Genomic DNA, 23,142 nt, shown 5'->3' on the forward strand with positions numbered 1-23,142 from the left:
CTGCTTTGCAGGTGATTTTGTACAATGGTGAAATATAGAATGCTCTAAAATAAATATAGATGCTTCTGTAAATTACTGATGGTTTATTATACCGGGGAAGTATTGGGGAAATATAGACCCCAAATTTAGGTAAAAACTGGCTACAATCAGACTCATTGCTATAGGGAAATCCAAATATATTGTAGTATGGTGGTGTTAAAAGGATCCCTGGCTATTAAGCCAAATATGCCTCAATACATTATAATTGCCCTCTATAACTAAAATATATATTTTTAAAACACCTTAAATATTGTATTTACTTTAGAAACAGTTAAAGGTAGAGTAAGTGATTTACTTTGGTCAAAATAATTGTTAAATAGCTCTACATTCTGAGTACTCCTTGCTATAGATTGTTTGTTCAGTAACAGGGTCTCCATGTCTCCAGCTATTTATTAAACAGAAAAGGCATTTCAGGTAAGGATACCAATTGTATCCAATCAGGATAGAGAACTCAGTCAGGATACACATTAAACAAGTAAAATTGGAAGTGGTGACACAAAGAAATGAGCTGAGAAAATTGGAACTGGAACAAAAAAATAAATAAAAATGAAGCTGATCCTGATTGGCTGAAATGTTGTCACCTACCTGAACGTGTATTTTCTGTAAATTATTTATGGAATGCATGTGATAATATAAACCAACTTAATACTTCCAAAGGTTAATATGAGCATCAAATCAATATTATAAATATGTTTTTTTTTTTTGCACACATGCTTCCATAAATTCCTGGCACAAAACATTTTCAGATGGGGGGTCCCCATCTGAAACTTATCATTTGGGGGGTCCCTGGCACAAAACATTTTCAGATGGGGGATCCGCGGCCAAATACATATCATTTTGGGGGTCCCTGGTGCAAAACATTTTCAGATTGGGGGTCCGCGGCCAAATACATATCATTTTGGGGGTCCCCGGCACAAAACAGTGCCAGGGACCCCCAAAATGACAGGAATGAGTGTGGTGTAGACCAGGGGTTTTCAACTGATTTTGACCCAGGGACCACCATCCTAACTAAGAGCAACCTGGGGACCACCACTATTGTGCATGGTGGGTCCATCATAGACCCACCCCACACAATAGTGGTGGGGGGTTCATGCACCAGAGGGAGCTGGAGAAAATAGCTACAATATCAATATAATATCTAATAAAATACAGTGGTTTTGTTTGAATATGATGGAATATGATTACTGTGATTATGGTAAGTTCACATTTCATATCACAGTAAGAACTCCTGTAAGTTATTAAAAGTAAAAAAAAAATACAAAAAAATGATGTTTTTTGCCAGGGACCACCTGCAATACCTCCACGGACCACCAGTGGTCCGCGGACCACCGGTTGAAAACCCCTGGTGTAGACCACACATGGGCAAATGACATCATCAATTTGAGAAGGAGATTGCCCCCATTGAGTAAAATATTAACTGCTTCTAAAATAAATACACTGTTTAAGGTGTTTTAGTTAAGGAGGACAATTAAAATGTATTAAGGCATATTTGGCTCATTAACCAGGGATCCCTTTAATGTTATATTAAAAAGACTTGATGAAGACTTACAGTTACTGTATAATGGTGTCAAAATCCAAACACAGAATGGTGAAATGGATTTATTTGGTGCTGTAGTTTCATTGTGTGGTGACACACACACAACATGAGCAAAGTGAGCTTTTACACCAAAGTGCATCTCAGTGTGCAAAAAACACAGGATAAGTGTTAAACACTACTCCCATAAACATTCAGTATGAACCAGCTGTGCAATGATACAATTAACATCAACTTAGTTCATTCATTACAGCTGACCACTTCAAAGTTAGCATGCTAGCGTGTAGCATAGGCCTCAGTCAATGACCTGTCCCTGTGTGTTACTAGCATCACCAGCTAACAACATTAGCAGTGAACAAACAACTCACCAATGCTGGTATTTCTCCTCTAACATCAAACATCGACGTCAGGACTCTGTATATACATCCAGATGAGTTGGTAATCCATAAAACAATAGCTGGACTGCTTCTAGCTTGAATTTAATCAACCTCTGTAACTTTTGTTCAAGTTACTGCAGACAGCATGCAGCTCATTTGAGCTGTGCCCAAACAGGAAGTGACATGCTGTGCAGTGTGCAAAAGGACTTAGCAGGAAGTGACATAACCTACTCAGAATAAGAGTATTCCCCTTAGAATAAGTAGTCTACTTAGTTAACGTTTCTCTGTTTAGTTTTCTCACTGTGCATAATCATAAATGTTTAACCATTTGTATTCTGACAGCTTATCTATTTTATTTTACATAATGATTAATATGGATGAACATATTTCCTTTGGGATACATGTTCAGGTTTTTAATGTACACAGCTTAACAACCCTGGGTCACGCCATACCTGTCTTTGTTCTTATAAAAAATATTTATTTGGCAGTTCACTGTATTGTTTGGAATATCAGCTTTATGAGTCTAAGGGTTGTAATGGAGATCTCTTAGCATATGAAGTTTTGGCCCCGCATCTGAAAACGTTTTGTGCCAGGGACCCCCAAAATGACATGTATTTGGCCGCGGACCCCCCATCTGAAAATGTTTTGTGCTAGGGACCCCCAAAATGATATGCATTTGGCCACGGACCCCCCATCTGAAATTGTTTTGTGCCAGGGACCCCCAAAATGACATGTATTTGGCCGCGGACCCCCCATCTAAAAATGTTTTGTGCTAGGGACCCCTAAAATGATATGTATTTGGCCACTGACCCCCATCTGAAAATGTTTTGTCCCAGGGACCCCCAAAATGACATGTATTTGGCCGCGGACCCCCCATCTGAAAATGTTTTGTGCCAGGGACCCCCAAAATGACATGTATTTGGCCGCGGACCCCCCATCTGAAAATGTTTTGTGCCAGGGACCCCCAAAATGACTTGTATTTGGCCGCAGACCCCCATCTGAAAATGTTTTGTGGCAGGGACCCCCAAAATGACATGTATTTGGCCGCGGACCCCCATCTGAAAATGTTTTATGGCAGGGACCCCCAAAATGACATGTATTTGGCCGCGGACCCCCATCTGAAAATGTTTTGTGCCAGGGACCCCCAAAATGACATGTATTTGGCCGCGGACCCCCATCTGAAAATGTTTTGTGCCAGGGACCCCCAAAATGACATGTATTTGGCCGCGGACCCCCATCTGAAAATGTTTTGTGCCAGGGACCCCCAAAATGACATGTATTTGGCCGCGGACCCCCCATCTGAAAATGTTTTGTTCCAGGGACCCCCAAAATGACTTTTATTTGGCCGCAGACCCCCATCTGAAAATGTTTTGTGCCAGGGACCCCTAAAATGATATGTATTTGGCCGCGGACCCCGCCTTTGAAAATGTTTTGTGCCAGGGACCCCCCAGAAGAGAATATTTGTGATGAAAGAATTCAACATTATCAAAAATGTAAAAAAAAATAGAAGATATGTAATTTGTTTTGTTAATCTGTGAGCTTGTAGATCGGTTACTTCCAAATAGCCAATGTATATGGGGTTAAAGTGGTTAAACTGATTTCAATGTTATAATTAACTAATTGCTTGGGACCAGTTGGAACCCTCTGAAGGACCTCTGGGGGTCCCCAAACCCCACTTTGAGATCCACTGACATGTTATATTTAGATACTCTCGTGTTATGAGGTGTGATTTCTACATTATTTGCTATCTTATTTACTTCATTCCATTTAGGATTTTCTGATCTTGCACTTTGAAAGCCACTCTGTACTGAGGTATGTGATGTTGACACAACATAAGTGTTTGGAATCATTTCAATGCGTAATTTTAAAGAAGTTATTTGGTAGTCTTAAAATAAGTACTCACAGCTACAAATTGTCTTAAAAGTCACACTGTGGCTTCAATTGTGTCTTAGAGGGTAATCTTAGCTTGATATACACGTAAAATAATTTGATTGAAGTCTTATTAACTGAGTAAGAAAAAAAAGAAATATATTCTAATAACAATATTAATTATCTTATTCAATTTGCTCTTGTTTAGTATATAAGTATTAAAACAAGATCAATAAGATTTTATGGCTAGATATAAGATTGCAAGTCTTGCTTAGTTTTCTAAGTGTTAGTATTTTTTGCAGTAAATAGAAAACACAGCTCACAAGCTCACAATGTGTCGCAATATGATGCGTTGTGAGCTCTTAGATCGGCAATTTCTGCTACTTTTGAGTGACACTGAGGTATGACGAAGTAGGGCATTAATGTATGGGAAAAAACAACAAGCATAAAAAGACAAAATGTGTATACAAGGTTTCTGGCCGACAGCAACAATGAGCAACATGTCACAGTGTCAAAGCCTGCCTTCCATTTTTCAGTTGTTCTCTACAGTTCTCATACATGATTTTTCCTTTTTTTCTTTGTATATGGCCTTTTTTGTGTCTATTCTTTCTGAGTCGAAGAGTGTTGACTTAAGGGGTGAGCCTCATTCAACAATGTTTGTATGACCGGCTGCCAGTTCCCACCTGATGTTGTTCGGAGTCCAGACTGCTCCAGACCGTACTGAATAACTGCCAGCTTGCATAACGTCTTCATACTGGGACTGAAGTCTAAGATGTACAGGTTGAATCCATCTAAGAGGATGACACGATCTCCCACCATGCAACAGTTCTTTGAATTCCACTTAGACGAGCCTTTCCCCTTGGGCTCAACCTTACTCCAAGAGAAGGTCTCTGGATTGAATTTCCACAGATAGTTGAGGGTCTCGTGCCAATTGTTGCCACACAATATGTACAGCTCTCCATTGTGGACAAAGGCTGAATGAATGAAGCGTCCTTCTGAAATACGTTTTGTATTAGGCAGCGTCTTCAGCCAGGAGTTGGTCTCTGTGTCAAAAAGGATGGTGTTTAGTTCTGATTGTACTCCCCTTAATACAAATATCTTTGTCCCGATGATGGCAGAGTGATATGATGAACCCATTAGTGGAGTGCCTCTGGCGTCAATTAGAGACCAGACCATTGTGGTGGTGTCCAACTTGTAGATGTCATTAGTTAGTCCAGTCATCTGGATCCATCCTCCATAGACATACAGTATAGGACCTTCCCCAAGACACAGGCGGTAGGTAGACCCTTGCACAGAGTGGTAGACCCCTGGTCCTGGAACAGTCCCAGAAACTCTGGGTTTGAACCATCGGTTGGTGTCAACATCAAATGCATAAAGAGTGTTGTATCCCCTGTGCTCAAAATGATTGTACGTATGTTGTACGTATTTTGTATGTTCTACCCACATGTAGATGGTATCTTCTATCAGCACCGCTGTGTTGTGGTGAATGGAGGGAGCCTGGAAATAAGAACATTCTACTTCCTCAGTCGTTACAGGTGGCAATTTCGTCCAGCGCAAAGTCACTGTGTTGAAAACGTAAACGTGCCTTTCTGCAAAGCAGTAAATCCTGTCTCCCACTGCAACAACAGCATGATAGTATCCATTCAGTCCTGAGATGTGCGGTCCAATGCAACATCATTCTCTCAGTGTCTCTCTCTGTATCACTCTGTCTCTGTCTCTTTTTAGGCTATTATTTTCACTGTATTGCACTCCCTGCATAATCTCAACATCTGCAACACTCAACAGCTACAACGCCTTATATAGGCTGCTAAGATCTCTATTCTGAAAGTCACACACAACTGCTGTCATGCATAACGCCGATTTGCACAGAAGTTCTTATTTATCACACATTTCCCTCTTAAATGCCACTGGATCTACTGGATATCAATAGTGCTTTCCAGCCAAAACAGTTACAAGCTAACCGTAACTGATGACCTGTCAAAACACGCAACCAACACAAAACTCGAAAAATTAAACAGATATTTGTATGAGAATTATTGTTTGTGATGTGAAATATGTGTCGGTCGTCACTAGGCCAAAGTCACTTAGTGAGTCCCTCAAGAGAGGAAGTAAGACGTTATTTGTAAAACACTGTCTTCATACACATTCATTGACATTGACTACAATGTTCTCTCTGACATATCACATGTTAAGGGCCGTTCACACTGAGCACTATAACTATGAAAATATAGTTTTAAAAATCATCAAGTGGATGGCTTTACACCAACTATAATAAAAAATACAATGGTGAACGACATAATTATAGTGCTCAGCTCGGAGTTGAATTAACTTCATAGCTTGGTGTTTTTTGAGTATAGTTGCCACCTTTGTAAATGTATGTTGGTGTTGATCAAACGTGGGCTTGCCTTGCCCTCTCTCTCTCTCTTTTATTCTTCTATTTCCTTTATCTTCCTTTATTTCTTTCCCTATTTACCGTCACACTGCTAAGAACCAGTATGAGCGCGGAGGCCGGCATGAAAAGAACCCCACTGCTAATAAGATGTCTTTTAAAAGTGGTCACTGCACTCACGTGTAAAAATACATTCCATCAAACTCTCAGATGCAGTTTTCCTCCCGCCATGCCGTTCTGAGCTTGTATGTCAGCTATTTTCGGTGCACAACACTGTTGCACGATGAAGTATATGTCTCGCTAGGGAGCCAACACACAAGAGGAGGTTGAATGAACAGAAACCAGCGCTGCCCAAAACAAAAGGTTTGGGGATCTGTTGGGAATTGATTACATTCCCTGAAGAAGACCTTGCGTGGTCGAAACGTCGATTTCCAAATAAATCCTGCATCGTGGCTACGAGTGTGCAGCCTTTTTCTTTACTTTCACAGGAATTGATTACATGAAACTGGCACCTGTGCGTGCAGTCTCAATGTTTGTAAACAAATAATTGGTCTACTGGTGCCCCTTGGAGGCCCCTTTAAAAACCTGTGGTGTAGATCATACCACGTTCCTGCTGTCTCATATCTGCTGTATTTTTCCTTGTCTTCCAGAGAGCCACCACACACAGACGTGAACCATGGGAGGCAAACTGAGCAAGAAGAAGAAGGGTTACAACGTAAACGACGACAAAGACAAAGACGCCAAGGCTGAGGGGGCGTCAGCCGAGGAAAGCGAAGCGCCCAAGGAAAACAAGGACGAATCCGCCGCCGCCAACGACTCCACGGAGGCAGCGGCGGTGACAGCTAACGACACGGCGGTTGCCACCAAGGACGAAGACAAGAAAGACGCTCCCGCTGCTGCCACCAAGGAGGAAGACAAGAGCGCCGCCAAGGAACCCGAAAAACCAGCCGCCAACGCCGCCGAGCCCAAAGCGGAGGCGCCCAAAGCAGAAGCACCCAAAGCGGAGGCGCCCAAAGCGGAGCCGCCCAAAGCGGAGGCACCCAAAGGCCCCGCTGCCGAACCTCCGGCCAAGGTGGAAGAGAAGCCGAAAGAAGCGGCGGCCGCCGCTCCCCCTGCTCCTGTTAAAGAGTCAGCACCGCCTGCGGCTACCGCTGCGGCACCACCTGCGGCTACCGCTGCCGCCAAGGAGCCCGAGACCAAGGCCCCCGCTGCTGCAGCGGCGCCCGAGAGCAAAGTCGAGGCCGACGCCAAAAAGACTGAGGCCCCGGCAGCTCCAGCGCCGGCCCCGGCCCCGGAGGCCCTCAAGCCCACAGAGGCAGCGGCCCCAGCCCCGGCCTCAGCTCCCGCTGTGGCGCCCCCTGCGGCACCCGCAGCGGCCCCTGCAGCGGCCCCGCCCAAGGATGCAGCTCCACCCTCTAGTTCAACACCAGCAGCCGCACCAGGTGACGCGGCGGTCAAAGAGGCCGGCGCCACAGACGCACCAAACAAGGATCAAACCGTAGCAGTTCAAGATTAATGGACAGCTTCTTTTATCACAGTGGTTCTCAAACGTTTTTAATTTCAGGGACCCTCCATAACTCTGAGATGGAGCAAAGCGTAACCGATAGGACGCTTAAGGTGCCTACATGCTACCATAAGACGTCAGAACAAAGGTCTTATGGGGCAGGTTATGACTACCAAATGATGTCGAAAAGAAGTTCTTATGGACGGTCTCAGAACTTTCAGTGGTCACCGCAGCACACCTATAGATCTTTTGACTGTCAGAACTAGCCTGTCAGAACTAGGATTATGAAAGGTGTCAGGTCAATAAGAACTTCTTTCTTATGGGCCATAGGAACTTTGAAGTGTTGATGTCTTATGGTAGCATTTAGCCCCTTTATGGGTCCATTCGGTTCTGTTTCGTACGCTCTCAGAGTTACAGACCTGTTAAGGTTCCATCAAGAACCCCCCTCAAGGAACCCCTGGGGGGGTCCCTGGATCCCACTTTGAGAACCACTGTTTTACGGAAATTAAAGAAGAAAAAAAACAAAAAAGTACCTAACACAACAACAATGAAGTAAAAACAAAAAAAAAGAGATGACAAATTTTAATTAACTAGCCCACCCCATATTATGATAATGATAATAATAATTGTGATGATGATGATGATGATCTGTTGCTGAAGGATTGGGACGACCGCCTTGAGGAAGGACTGCGTCTCGAATGTGCTGCAGATGTGGATGATAATTATTACTATTATTAATCGATATGTTTTCTTCTATTTCTTTTCTGCTGTAGTCTTTGAACTTTGATACGAGTCTGTGTCGACCATACACCATCCATCCATCCATCCATCCATCCATCCATCCATCCATCCATCCATCCATCCATCCATCCATCCACTCTCTCATCCGTTTAAAACGTTTAACCTGACCTCTCATCCTTGGTCACCAGTTGGTCCTTAGAGGGCCCTCTTTGAGGCACAGGCTTTTGGTTATGGTTGTGGTTGTGGCCACTGGGGCCAGTGCCAAGGGGCCCTTGGCTACTAAGGGTCCTTGACTACCAGGGATCCCTGGGCCGAGAAGCCCATTGACAAATAACTAAAATATGTATAGGTTCAGGGCCCCTCAGAAAGATAGCTCCGGGGCCCCCTGCAAGTCTTAATCCGTCCCTGGCCTTGAGGGGTCGGGGTCCATAGCTGCACCCCCACCTGGAATGTTGGTTGTGTTTTATGTGTTGAACGGAGAGGGACGGATAAGAATGTCTTCACCAGCTGGACGCACACACAAGTGTGTTTGTCCAAATCTTCATGTCCCTCTCCCAGTCCTCTCCTCTCTCCTCCTCTCTCTGCGTCTTCGTTGGCGTGTCGTGTTCTCGGGCTCCCGGGTCCGGTACCACCTCCACCTCCGGTCATTGTGGTTCTTCTCTGGTTGCCGGTGCCGTCGACCCGTGGTTATGACTTTTTTTGTTTTGTTTTTATTTTCAAACATTCTCCGCCCTTCTCACCTCCATCACATGTCGCCAGGGGATTCGTGATGTTAGCACCCCCCCCCCCCCCCCACACACACACACACACACACACACACACACTCTCTGTTAGCCTAGAATTGAGGAGTTGAAGAACACTTTACAGACTGATATGATGGAAAGGATGAGGGATGTTAATGAAGTGCTAATTACATCCTGTGTCCCACAGAAAGTGCTTTTGAGCAGAGGAAAGCTTTGGATATCAGGTCCAGAGAGCTTCTTACTAAGCGCACGTTCAAGCCTAGCGACCGTTGATGTGCTCGAACGATTATGCTCTATTAGCACAACTAGCTGAAACAACGGTAAACATGGACTTGTCGTGGCTGTGGTAACGATGCAAAGCCAGGTAACGATGCAAATGACACGGTTGTCACACACAGCCAGGAGACTCAAACTATTTTCCGCTGTAAGCACCCAGGGCGCTCTGCCGGAAAAAAAAAACCCACTGAAACGCAACGCTCAGCCCTGTTAGAGGAGTGTCTTTATCATAGAAACTCATGTCCAAAAAATGCTTCTGTGGACACAGCCCCTTAGACACATGAAGCCATACTAAGAATTTATTATGGGAGAGGAAGGGGGTGGAGGTGACCAAGACTTTCTATTGAAGTCCTTAGCGGCGGGTTCACACTTGACACAGAAGAGCTTTTGCGAATTGTTGCGAAGTGCAGCAGAAGGTCTGCACCAGCCTGTTTGTATCCGCTCGGGGCCCTATGCTAACCCAAATGGATCGTTCATACAACCCGCGTAGCAGTGTGGAGCTCTGCAGATGTGCAGCGGATCTGACAATATGTCTGATTAAAACATTCTGTCAAAACTGTATAAAGAAACACATTCTGGTGTGAACAGCCAGGCTCCTGTTCATACAAGAATATTACTTTGCAGTAATTCACAGTGCTTCCGTGTGCAGCATGAACCCATCGTTAGATGTCATTTTGACGAGCAAAGTGGGATCTTACTGTTTTGTAAAATTAGCAAAAAGCTTTTTTTTCTAAATAATTTGTTAAGAGGGGTTGAAAGCGCTGGAGAAATGTTTTTTGTAAGTCAATCCCATCGTTGGAATGTTCTCAGAAGGCCTGATGGGACTTATTTTCTTGTCCAATCAGAAGGCAGCATTGTGTCTTTACTCCTCCCCCTTCTGACCATGCATGGCTTCCATTTTAGGAGACATACCTACGATAGATCATCTTCAAATATTACTTGCGGATAGTTCTTAGTATTTGTTTTAATGTACTTGGGAGCATGAGACGGCTGGTGTACAAAACATCAGATCTAAATTATACATTTCAGGAAAGATATCGGTGTAGGAAAATCACACGACGTTGACATGTAGATAATAGCAGATCTATAAGTGTACAACTGAAAAAGTAGCAGATCTACAAGCGCGTTGTGAGCTTGTAAGATTGTAAGCTATTTTCAGCTCTCACTCTGAAAATTCCGCCAAAGTACGCACCTTAATTAGGATACAACTAAACCACGGAATGGATTATTTATTTTTTGTTGCAACTACTGTTTGACACCGAGTGTGATCAGTGCTTTTACACCAGCGTAACTCGATGGCTCCGGTTCGATAGCTCAAAGCAGCGTGGAGGTGCAGCGACATTCCTTCCCGTTAATAAAGAATGCGTTCTGTTCAGCTAAGTGGAGTCAGTTAGCAAACGGCTAGCGAACTACTAACAACGACGCGGCGCGTTCAGTAAATCAGTGGTTCTCAAACATTTTTAATTTCAAGGAGTTCGGTTTGCATTAGCCACGGACCCCCATAAATCTGAGAGTTACAGGCCTGCAAGGGTTCATTTGGTTCCTATCAATCATTTAGCTGAGGACCCTTTGGAACCTCCCTCAAGAACCCCTTGGGGTCCCCGGGCCCCACTTTGAGAACCACTGCAAAATGACATGAGCGATTAGCCACATAATGAGCTACGATGGTACCCGTTTCCATGGCGACCATGCATCATGAACCGGTCTGGCCTTTCACACAGAAGAGAATCTGTGCTTGACAGTTCCATTCTCCAGTCATTGCATTCTCTGCTGTAAGTGGCTCTCAAAGTGCGGTCTGGGGACCCCCAGGGGTCCTTGAGAGAACTGAGGGTCCTAGACATGAAAATGTTTGAGGACCACCAGCGCCAACGACACGGTGACGAAGGAGCATTGTGTGGCGACATCCTCTTCATCGCTAGAGTAGGCTACTTTGCATGTCTGTGGTCGGTCCAAATGTTTGTTTTTTTGTTTGTTGGAAAAAATGTAAAAAGAAAGATTTTTTTTTTAAAAGGGTATTTCACTTTAAAAGCAGTTCTGGGGCCATTTTCTTTCTTTTTTTTTTACCAGAAGCAGAGACGTTTCTTTCAATGAGTCTAACATGGTTAAAATGGAGACTGAAGTTCAATGGGTTTATATAGGAGGGGGAGTTCTAAATATTTAATCAAGGAACTTGATTGTGCACATGAAAGCCCGAGTAGATGTTAAAATGACCCCAAAAGTGTTTTAAAGTGGAATACCCCTTTAAGTCATTTGCATTCATGGCTACATTATTCTTCCATTTGGTATCTTTTCCATTCCAGTAACTCACCGCTCCACCCTCTCTCAACACCACACTGTCATTCAAAACAATGGAGAAAATAATAAAAAAGATAATAAAATTGGTGCGTTGAAAATTATATGTACTTGTATAAATGGTGCAAAAGTAATAAAATGTAAGAAATGGATTGAAATTCGTGGAGAAGGATGTACGTCTATTTATTTCATTCTTCAAACCAACTTTATTGTCATGTCACACGATAACAGGCAGTGGTGGAAAGTAACTACTGTAAGAACATTTACCACAAGTACTGCTCTTCAGTACAAAGGGAGTACAAATTGAGTACAAATGAATTTTGGCAACACACAATAATGAATAATACTAATACGACAAACGAGATTCAATGATCCAATAGGCCACATGCTGTACACATTACAAAATCTTTAGTGTTATACATGACTTCACAAAGAACAATCACAGACAGTCCAATATTCAGGAATTGAGTTCCTTGGGCACCAGAGCACAGTGATGCTGCACTGATTTACTTTGGTTCGTAATCACAAACCAATCAAGGCTAGCCACACAAGACGACCTTGAAATAACCAATCACATCACACAAGTCATAGAAATATCATTTACCAGCATTATTCATCATTCCGTAAATAAAATGTATGATTTTATAGTATGGTTTACATAGAAGTGAGTCAATTTTCTTTCAAATATTTATATATTTTGTATGTATTTATTCCATAAATACTTTTCATAACAATTCGGTTTGTGGGGTAGGGGGGTTGGGCTTAGCCCCCCGACTGGAGCCGTCACTGGTTAACCCTTAACTGCCCTCCGAGCGTCGCACTAATGGCTCATGCTGCTCCTAGTAGTTATAGGATGGGTAAATGCCTGTATGTGCTATTTCTTCTCTACAGTGACAACAAGAAACAACCCAAGGAGTCGGGTCAAAGTATTAAATACATTTTCAGGTACATTTACTTTACTTGAGTATTTCTTTTTTTGTATATACTTTAAACCTCTACTCCAGTACATCTCAGATGCAAATGTTGCACTTTTTTTATCCACTACAATTATTTGACAATTGTATTTACTAGTTACAGTACTAGTACTTTACTTTATCATGAATACAGAACATACATTAGCCACTTAAGCTGTATTTTAGACTTCAGCTATTCAGAAATAGCTGATCTACAAGCTCACAAGGCTGAGCTTGTAGATCAGCTATTTTTGCCCAAAATTCTAGGAGAAAAAACATATAGTACTTTTACTTTGGTACTGTAAGTATTATGCAAGCTGAGCTACTGATACACTGAGCTGGCAGTGCCAGTTATTCAGTTGACAATGGGCGGATTCAGACTATGGTCCCGAGTGCGCACCCCGGACCACTTGGGTTGGTGTGAACGTTGCGTATCGTTCCCCAGAACGGATCACCGTATTGTACCCGAGACCGCCTCCGGAGGTAGTCTCGGATCCGGATCACGCATACTCCGGTACGGAATGATGCAATGTGAAGCCATCCGTATCAACAGAAGGAAGTGGACTTCTAATCATATATGCTTTATATATTTTTATAATGACACATTATTTTAGCTGGGTTATACCTTCTCACGTTACATTTTGAGGTTTCGAAGACCAACGCACACACTGCTTTGGTTGTGTATTGTTGTTCAGTTATTATTATAACTCAAGATAACGTCAGGAACCCAGTCAAACTTTATTATTCACTCTAAACTCTGACAAGTGACTCTTCTTCTGTGAATGACATTCTCTATCTCCCAAAGCCCCATAGTCAACAGTGCCCCATGAGGCACATATTTACCATTACTGTTTATGATCTGTTCTCGGGTACGGAAGAATATTGGCCAATGTGAATGCTGGCCAGTTGGGAGAGGCCAATCGTACTCGGGAACGGTTCGAATCAATCGGACCCAGTCTGAATCCGCCCAATGTTATATCCTGTTTCTGGACACGACTGGTTGACAAGTGGTACTGCCTGACGGTCATAATTAGATTTGACCATGAAAGTTACAGAGTGCAGCTTTAAAACCTGTTAAAGTTTCAGTTAAACAATAAACTTTTATTTGCTGGGGTATATCCGTGCACTGAATACCAAGTAGCATGCGGTATACCTGGGTAGCTCAGTTGGTAGAGTGTTTACCTTTGAATCACAAGTTGCTGGGTTTGATTTGATATACTGGGCACTGCCAGCTCAGAGGGGCCCAGGTTTTATGCATAACGGCTGTTCCTTTCTGACAGAAATGCAGTTATATCATTGTAGCTTCCAGTGATGAATATACAAGCCTTTCTGACAGAAGGGTCCCGAGAAGGGCTCAGTGAGTGGACGAGGTCAGATAAGGACCTCCCACACACACACACACACACACACACACACACACACACACACACACACACACACACACACACACACACACACACACACACACACACACACACACACACACACACACGTGCACGCACACGCACACGCACACACCTCAACTCCAAAAGCTCTGTGAACAAGCTGTCAGGAAGATTTCAGATGGCTAGTAGCATACACTATAAAAATAAGAGTGTCACACTCAGGATAATGTACTCTGCTTTAAGTTTTACATTTTAATGTTGAGGGCCGTTCACATCGAGCATTATAGCTATAACTACAAAATATCCTTTTATAGATCGCTCTAAGTCAGTGTTTCTCAATTATTTATGGGCCAGTAGCCCCTATCCAATATAATATGTCCCTTACCTCCCCCACACCCAATAAAAAAATAGGGCATGTCTTGAACATTTATTTTATTATCATGTTGCTTATATGTTGCTTATTATATTTAAACAATGGCTACAAATATGAATTGGAACTTCAATCAAATTGAAACAGCAATCAAAAGGCAAAACCAAACAATAACCATTCATATTAATGGTAAAGGGCATTGGACATTGGACTGTGCTCTCTCTCTCTCTCTCTCTCTCTCTCTCTCTCTCTCTCTCTCTCTCTCTCTCTCTCTCTCTCTCTGTACTGACATGATATAGAGTATCATGGTCAGTATCATGTCAGATTCATGTCAGTATCATGGTCAGTATCATGTCTGTATCATGGTCAGTATCATGTCTGTATCATGGTCAGTTGCATGTCAGTATCATGGTCAGTATCATGTCTGTATCATGGTCAGTTGCATGTCAGTATCATGGTCAGTATCATGTCAGAATCACCGTCAGTATCATTTTTGGACTCGTTTTCATACCAGGTAAACCTAGCATCTGTTTAAAGGTATACTTCACCCAAAAAAAAAAAAATCCCCTATCGATTAGTCACCCCATGGAGTTGTTTTTGTCGCATCCTAAGCCGATAATTTGATGACCAGCGGACCGGTAGGCAGCGGTTGCGGTAGGAGACACAAAGGAGACTCTTTGTGTCTCCTACCGGAACCGCTGCCGGTCATCAAATTATTGGTTTAGGAATGCGACAAAAACAATTCCATGAATTCAAGTCTCCATAGGGTGACTAATCGATACAAAGGATCCTCTGGCAGAGATCCACTTAGCGCACATTTCTAATGTTGTTGTCTCCGCCAGGCCGAAATGCATGGCCGAGACTATGTTTTGCACCCTGTCCGTCCGATCTTTTAGGAAATTCCAACCACTTAAACCTATTCTGGGGCCGGACATTGATAGCCCCCATACCAAGGGATTTGTTGTGGAGGGGAAAAAAAGGGGGGGGACCAAGTGTAGACCCTCGGAGACACCGGTCGATGAAGCATTTTAAGTGGTTTAAGTGGTTAAGGATTCTATAGAACCATTAAAATGAATGTTTCTTTAAAAAACCCTAGAACTATTAAAATAGGTCTGAAAGGTTCTTTCCTGTTCTTCTACGGCATCACCTCTGTTACAGTTCCAGTTCCAGTTTGCGCCTTTATTTTTCTGTGTGCACCCCGTTGAGAAATCAGTTGAAAATGACACTGTAAACCCTCCCTAATCGCCCCACTGCCTCAAATCCTCACCCGATTGGCCGGGGAGGGCTTCCTGGATGGCCGTGATTGGCTACGAAGGCGGACCACCGTTGAGATTCTCACCTAGCAACAGGCACGGAGCATTCTGCCACCGTAAGAGAGCTCCGCAGCTGATGGGAAGGGGGTGGGGGGACGGGGACGGGGGGCTGCATGTGGAGAGAGAGAGGGGGGGGGGGGGTGCATGTGGAGAGAGAGAGTGAGAAGGGAAAGAGATTGAGAGGGAGAGAGGAGAGCAAGAGAGAAAGAGAGGAGAGGGAAGAAGGAGAGGAGATGGCACACACACACACACACACACACACACACACACACACACACACACACACACACACACACACACACACACACACACACACACACACACACACACACACACACAGAGCTAGAATGCATGCACTGCATACACGGTATGTACATAATGTACCATTTTTTATTAACCCTTAATTTCCCAGACTGTTTGACTCTAAGGTACAATGTTGTTCAGAGCAGATCCTGGCAGAGAACCGGAGGACTGCTGTGGCCCTATGCCTCCCGCCAGGTGCAATGCGGCGCTAGCGGAAGCGTGCGTGATAGTTCTATCTGCCGTACGGCACAGGTGTCCTTTATATGCTTTGCGCCCCCCCGTTGTCTAAATATGAAATGATCATGAGCTTATTTAGCACCGGTCAACAATCAAGGATCAAGTAGGTTTTATTTGTCACTTATACAGTACACAACATATACAGTAGAGTACAAGCACCGAATTGTTTCTGGGACCTGTTCCGCTAAAAGATTGTGCAACATCCTCGACGTAATAATATTAAGTAAGAGAATAAATAATACAACAAAAAATATATATATTTACAGTGAAAAACAAACAGCTACATCAATACGCTGCAGTTCCAGAAGTCTGCAGGTGATCATCATACATAATCTAACTGTGCAAGTAAAGAGCATGCAGAATTATAAGCAATAGCAGCAGTATCACAGTCGAATGTGCAAGGAGTTGTGAATATACAACAACTTGGTGGAGGTTCTGCTGCTAGTGGGAATTTGGCCCGGTTCGCTCAGAAGCACCAAAGTTCCAAGAATCTAGAACGGAACCGTTCTAGAACCAAAGTAAGGGTCCACCAAATTACTTTTTATTTGTGTTAACGTAATGGACATCTTTTGAATATGTCCCCAAAATAGGTACGCCCGGGTTAATTGGTTATTCACCCTGAGGACTGGATTTGTTTTGATTGATTGAATGCTTTATTTAACAGTTTGCAAAAAAAGGCACGGTGGTCGGTGGCACAGATTTATATGAAAGAAAGCTAAAAGGACAACCCAGACAAGCCCTCAGGGCTTGTTTCCATTAAGGTCCTGTGTATTCAATTCATCAAGACTCGGGTGAAAACACACACACACACACACGCGCGCGCGCACGCACGCACGCACGCACGCACGCACGCACGCACGCACGCACACACACACACACACACACACACACAGAGTTTCACGTATTAAGTTTTCACCTCTTCTCTAATGATTAGCTGCCAGGTTGACGTCACCCTGAGAAATAGTGTGTTTACAACAACAGCTCATAATCAATATGTCACCAATCACCTCACACACCAATCAATATCACGATCAATATTCACATCACTGACGGCTGGTCTCATAACCAGTAGGGAATAGAATGAACAAGGCTACTTAATACTGATGCGTGTGCGTGTGTGCGTGTGTGCGTGCGTGCGTGCGTGTGTGCGTGTGTGTGTGTGTGTGTGTGTGAAAACTGAGAGAGGCCGTGTAAGAGTCAGACAGTAGGTAAGCTTAGAGGGAGACAGCGTAGGAGAGAAAAGCGGTAGGAAAGCTGAGAGGGAGACAGCGCAGGAGAGACAGACAGTAGGACAGCTGAGAGGGAGACAGTGTAGGAGAAACAGACAGTAGGACAGCTGAGAGGGAGACAGTGTAGGAGAAACAGACAGTAGGACAGCTGAGAGGGAGACAGTGTAGGAGAGACAGACAGTAGGACAGCTGAGAGGGAGACAGTGTAGGAGAGACAGACAGTAGGACAGCTGAGAGGGAGACAGTGTAGGAGAGACAGACAGTAGGACAGCTGAGAGGGAGACAGTGTAGGAGAGACAGACAGTAGGACAGCTGAGAGGGAGACAGTGTAGGAGAGACAGACAGTAGGACAGCTGAGAGGGAGACAGTGTAGGAGAGACAGACAGTAGGACAGCTGAGAGGGAGACAGTGTAGGAGAAACAGACAGTAGGACAGCTGAAAGGGAGCTGTGTAATCATGCTGCAAGCACTTCAAAGTTGTTCCAAGACAATAACATTGTCCCATATTGAATAACCCATTTTAGTACATACATATCGTCTGATATGTTAGATAATATCACAATTTAGCGATGCAATTAAAACGATTATGTTAACCACATTAACCCTACTGGTACATTTTATTAAAAACAAATCACTACTGTGCCATGATTTGTAAAAAAAAGAAAAGAAAATGTCAACAAAACAAAATAATTGCAGATCAATGTGATCGCAACCTTGAAAGCCTTGAATTCATGGAGATTTGTTTTGTTTTTGTCGCATTCCTAAGCCAATAATTTGATCTCCGGTAGAAGACCTCAAAGAGTCTCTGCTGAACTACTCCTTTAAGTGATTAAGGCGTAGTTTCAAAGACCAGTTTGTGCAGTATGGAAAGGGAAAAAAAACATAATATTTCACATGGTTAAAAAACACTTTAGACAGGCTGTGTTAACGCAGGAAAGCTGTCCGAACCTTCCCTAAAACGCTAGACACGTCCCGGACTCTTCTCCCTCCTGGCTCCCAAACTGCGGAGCAAACTCTCCACTGCTGTTAGAACTGCAGATGCACTCCCAATAGGCTCTATGCACGGCAGCCATTTTGGAAAGAAATTGGGCTTCTTCCTAACATCCTTCACAGGTTTTACCAATGATACTAATGAAGGCTTTGTTCCATTTCATGTAGCACAGTAGTTCTCAAACCTTTTAATTTCAAGGACCTCCATAACTCTGAGAGTGTACAAATGGATCCAAATGGACACGTAAGGGTCCATTTGGTCCCATTTGTACACTCTCAGAGTTACACACCTTTTAAGGGGACATTTGTAACCCCCTCAAGGAATCATGAGGGTCCCTGGACCACACTTTGAGACCCACTGGTGTAGCAGACAGTGAGCCAAAATGCACAATATCAGCACCCTGACTCTGTTTGACCAGAATGGAATAGAGCCTTCATTAGTATCATTGGTAACATCGGTGAAGAAAGTAAGAAGAGGCCCAATGTCTCCCCAAAATGGCTGCTGTGCATAGAGCCTATTGTCCGTCGTAATGAAGACTCACCTCTTCAGACTCCACCTCAGCCCGTAGCACTATAGACCTATGACGACCAGTCAGACTTACCCTGTAACTTAGGCTTGTTTATTTGTTTCTGGAACACAAAGTTCAAATACAAATAAATGCTATTAGACAGATGCTAGATTACTTGTTTGATCCTTTAGTTTCAAAAGTACCAATTATTACATTGATAGTATAATGTTTAGACTGATGCTAAGATGCTAGGTTCTTAGTGGAGTGCCTCAGTAGGGTCACAGCACAGGTAAACCGTATCCGTTTACCTTCCTTATTGCATATTGAAAGTCGCTCTGGATAAGAGCGGCTGATAAATTGTAAATTGTATTAAAGGAGCATTTCACCCCTGGAAGAACTTACAGTCACTCAATGTTAATAATATTTGTAGTAGATAACTGTAGCAAAATTTGAAATGTGCACCCTATGGACAGACACATATAGAAGTCTGTGTGTTTGAATGGGGTTTGACTGGACTGCTGCATTACTATATAGAAGTCTGTGTGTTTGAATGGGGTTTGACTGGACTGCTGCATTACTACAATCACCATAATGCTTTGGGGTACTGCCCTTCCTTGTGGGGAGGGGAGGCTGCGTGGGGGTGTGGTCTACATTGTAGTCAGGAAATAAGGTGAGATAAAGAGACAATGAGCCAAATGACTCATAGTCTCCTGAGGATATGGATACAAATCTAAAAATACAGATAAAACACAAAAAACACACCAGGATCATGTCTATGGGTCCTAGACCTAGATAAAAATAGGGGTTTGATGCAAAAGCGGCAGTCTGATGGCTTTTTTTCCTCTTTACAAATCAAAACCTGCTAATCATCTACCATCTACCTTTAGTCATCTACCATCAATGTCTACTGCAGAAGCATACAGACTGTCTGAATAGCAGTGGTGGAGTTTAAGTAAGTAAAAGTAACTTAAGTAAAAGTATCAATACTGCAATGTAAAAAATACTCCATTACAAGTAAAAGTCCAGAATTCAACATTTACTTGAGTTAGTACAAAAAGTACAAACGTATTGGCTTAAGAATGTACTTACAGTACCAAAATTAAAAGTACTCATTATGCAGAATATCCCATTTCACAAGTGTAAAAAATATATGTTTTGAGAAATAGCAGATCTACAAGCTCACAATGCATCGCATCGCGACGCATTGTGAGCTTGTAGATCGGCTATTTTCAAATGGCCAAAATATATAAAGGGCTGAAGTGGTTAATGTGTTTTGTAATAATAATCAAAATCTACAAAGTAACTAGTAACTCAAGTTTTCAAATAATTGTAGTGGAGTAAAAGTACAATATTTGCCTCTGAGATGTAGTGGAGTAGAAGTAAAAGTACTGAAAATGGGAATTACTCCAGTAATGTAACAGTTATTCAAAAGTGTACTTAAGTACGGTACTTGAGTAAATGTACAGTACTAGTTACTTTACACCACCGCGCCCCTGTCACTAACTGTCGACTGCAGAAGCATACAGACTGTCTGAGTAGACTAGGGCCCTTTTTTCTTCACTTCCAAACGATTCTCTCTCGGTGACTCAGAAAATGTCTTCAACGTGAATGTTCTTCACAGGGGTGTAAACAGTGTCTGAGGAGATCTGTCACTTCAGGTCTCTTTCATAAGCTGTCACTTTCCAAATGAACTCAACGTCCCCTCGCCTGCTTCTCTTTCCAAATTTAGATCCATCACCACCAGCAGTGGTGGAATTAGTACTCAGATTTGTCTTACTTTAAGTAAAAGTAGTGATACCACAATCTAAAAACACTCTGTTACAAGTTAAAGGTCTGTGTTCTACATTTTAATTGAGTAAAAGTGAAAAAAAAATACATTACAGGACCAAAGTAAAAATGTGTGTTTTTACAACAACAACAACAACAACAACAACATATTTGATAGCAGATCTACAAGTTCACAACGTGTCACAGTGCAACTTGTTGTGAGCTTGTAGCTCAGCAATTTCGAATGGCTGAAGCATAAAATATATAAGACAATCTGCAAAGTAAGTTGTATAACTAAAGCTGTCAAATAATTGTAGTAAAAAGTACAATATTTGCCTCTGAGATGTAGTGGAGTAGAAGTATAAAGTATGATGAAATGGAAATACTCAAATAGAGTAAAAGTACCTCGCAATTGTACTGAAGTGCGCTACTTGAGTAAACAAATCAGTGACTTAGCTTTCCAAAGAAAAACAATGAACTCGTTGTCCCCTTGCTTGCTGCTTTCCTTCCAAATTTAGATCCATCAGCAGTTAGCAGGATGGAGCCATTACACAGGCTGACAGCCTTAAAGTACTCTGGTTAAAAAAAGAATACTGTCTGATAGCGTTAACGGATTCAGTTTAAAAGTGCATTACACAGTCTGACAGCCAGTGGCGTCGTTAGGGGTGGGCTTCGGTGGCTATAGCCACCAATGTTTTGTCCAAAGCCACCAATAAAAAAAAACAAAAAATTAAAAAATATATATATATATATTTTTTAAATTATATATCTATCACCCTAACCTAACCCTACCCCTAACCCTAAAACCGAAATAAAGTAACAAAAAACGGGGATAAAAGGACCCTAATCCGCGAAATCCGCGAAAAAAATTGCGCGTGCGCGGGAGGAGGGGCACATGCACGCGCGCTGCGCACGCGTGCATGTGCCCGTTGCCTGCGGGGCTAAGCCCCCGACCTAGTAAAGACCTAGCGACGCGTCTGCTGACAGCGTTAAAGGAATCTGTTTAAAGGTCGATTAGGCGTCGCACACGTCTGCAGAAGACATGAGGACACGATATGGTACAACATTGGTTCTCAAAGTGGGGTGCGGGTACCCCCTGGGGTCCTTGGGGGGGTACCAGGGGGTATACCCAGCTAAATTAGTTAATATAGCGTCACAATCATGTTAACCACTTAAATCATATTTTATACTTTGGCTAATCAAAAATAGCAGATATGCAAGCTCATTTTTGAAAAATCTTGAAGATTTGTGCAAATATTTGGGTCCGTGGCCAAATACATGATCTATTTGGGGGTCCTTGACATGATAAAGTTTGAGAACCACTGTGTTACAACACTGTTTCTCAACATCCGGTCCGGGGACCAACGGGCTTCTTACTGGTCTGTAACTCTGAGGGCCCTATCTTCTGCCAAGCGCAAAGCGACGCTAGAGGGCAGTGCAGTTGTCATTGCTATCTTCCGCCTGGCCACGTCGAGTAAATGTCAAATGAATTCTCGCCTATTTAGCGCTCATGGGTGTGTTGGTCTTAACCACTTAAACCCAAGCATCCATATTAGTGCAGCAGATTAGTGACACAGTCGTTCCCTTTGTGATACAAGCATCACATTTGGCATGAATAATGCCTAAGACCTACTTTTTCAGGAAATGTTAGGTTAGCCACCTAAAAATCCAAGATGGCGGCCATTTTTCAAGATGGCTGTCGCATCAAATGTAAAACAAGTTTTTTTTTGTGTGGAACTTGAATGTCAGAACATTTTAATTTTCTAGTTATCAAAATGTACGTATGTATTTTGACTTCAGTGGTGCCAATGCAAATTCAATATGGCTTCTAGTTCTCAAGATGGCAGCCAATTTCGTCAAAAAAAAAATCAGTTTTCTGTCGTAATTCGATCAGAAATGAAGTTTCAACCAGATGTAGAGTAGTCCAAGGTCTAGGCAGTCTTTTGATCTACATTACAATGTTGTAATTAATGTCAATTAGTTGACTTTCTTTTTTATAAGGGAGTGATGTCAAAGCACAACCAGGACACACTGGTGACATCATTGCTGTGAGACTTGAGGTTCAGTGTCGGTAGTGTACTCACTGTAGTCCACTAACTGTAGTTATAGTATAATTTAGTGTCCCAAATGCTATCGAATTAGCCCTGTATATACACCAACTGCTGGCCACTGGCATAAGCAGTCTATGCAGTTGCTTAGGCCACAACCACTAGGGGGGGCGGGGAGCCCGTCAGTGTCATAGTCACAGCAATTGTTCAGACTAATTGAGAAACCTTTGACCATTCAGACTTCAGAAGATGACACTTCTTGAGAAAGCTTGGCC

At 42.9% G+C, this 23,142-nt stretch overlaps 1 protein-coding gene across 1 annotated transcript in view; it reads left to right on the forward strand.

Annotated features, from left to right (window-relative positions):
- The window catches only part of basp1 (brain abundant, membrane attached signal protein 1), a 73,332-nt gene extending 61,861 nt beyond the window's left edge, over positions 1-11,471 (forward strand). The window contains exon 3 of the mRNA XM_084056358.1: positions 6,859-11,471. Coding sequence (XP_083912484.1) covers positions 6,885-7,724 — 840 coding nt within the window. The 5' untranslated portion in view covers positions 6,859-6,884 and the 3' untranslated portion in view covers positions 7,725-11,471. The remainder of the gene's footprint in view (positions 1-6,858) is intronic.
- The last annotated feature ends 11,671 nt before the right edge of the window (positions 11,472-23,142 follow it).

The sequence above is a fragment of the Gymnoscopelus microlampas genome (genome assembly GCF_963454915.1).
Source record: "Gymnoscopelus microlampas genome assembly, chromosome: 5".
Lineage (NCBI taxonomy): Eukaryota > Metazoa > Chordata > Actinopteri > Myctophiformes > Myctophidae > Gymnoscopelus > Gymnoscopelus microlampas.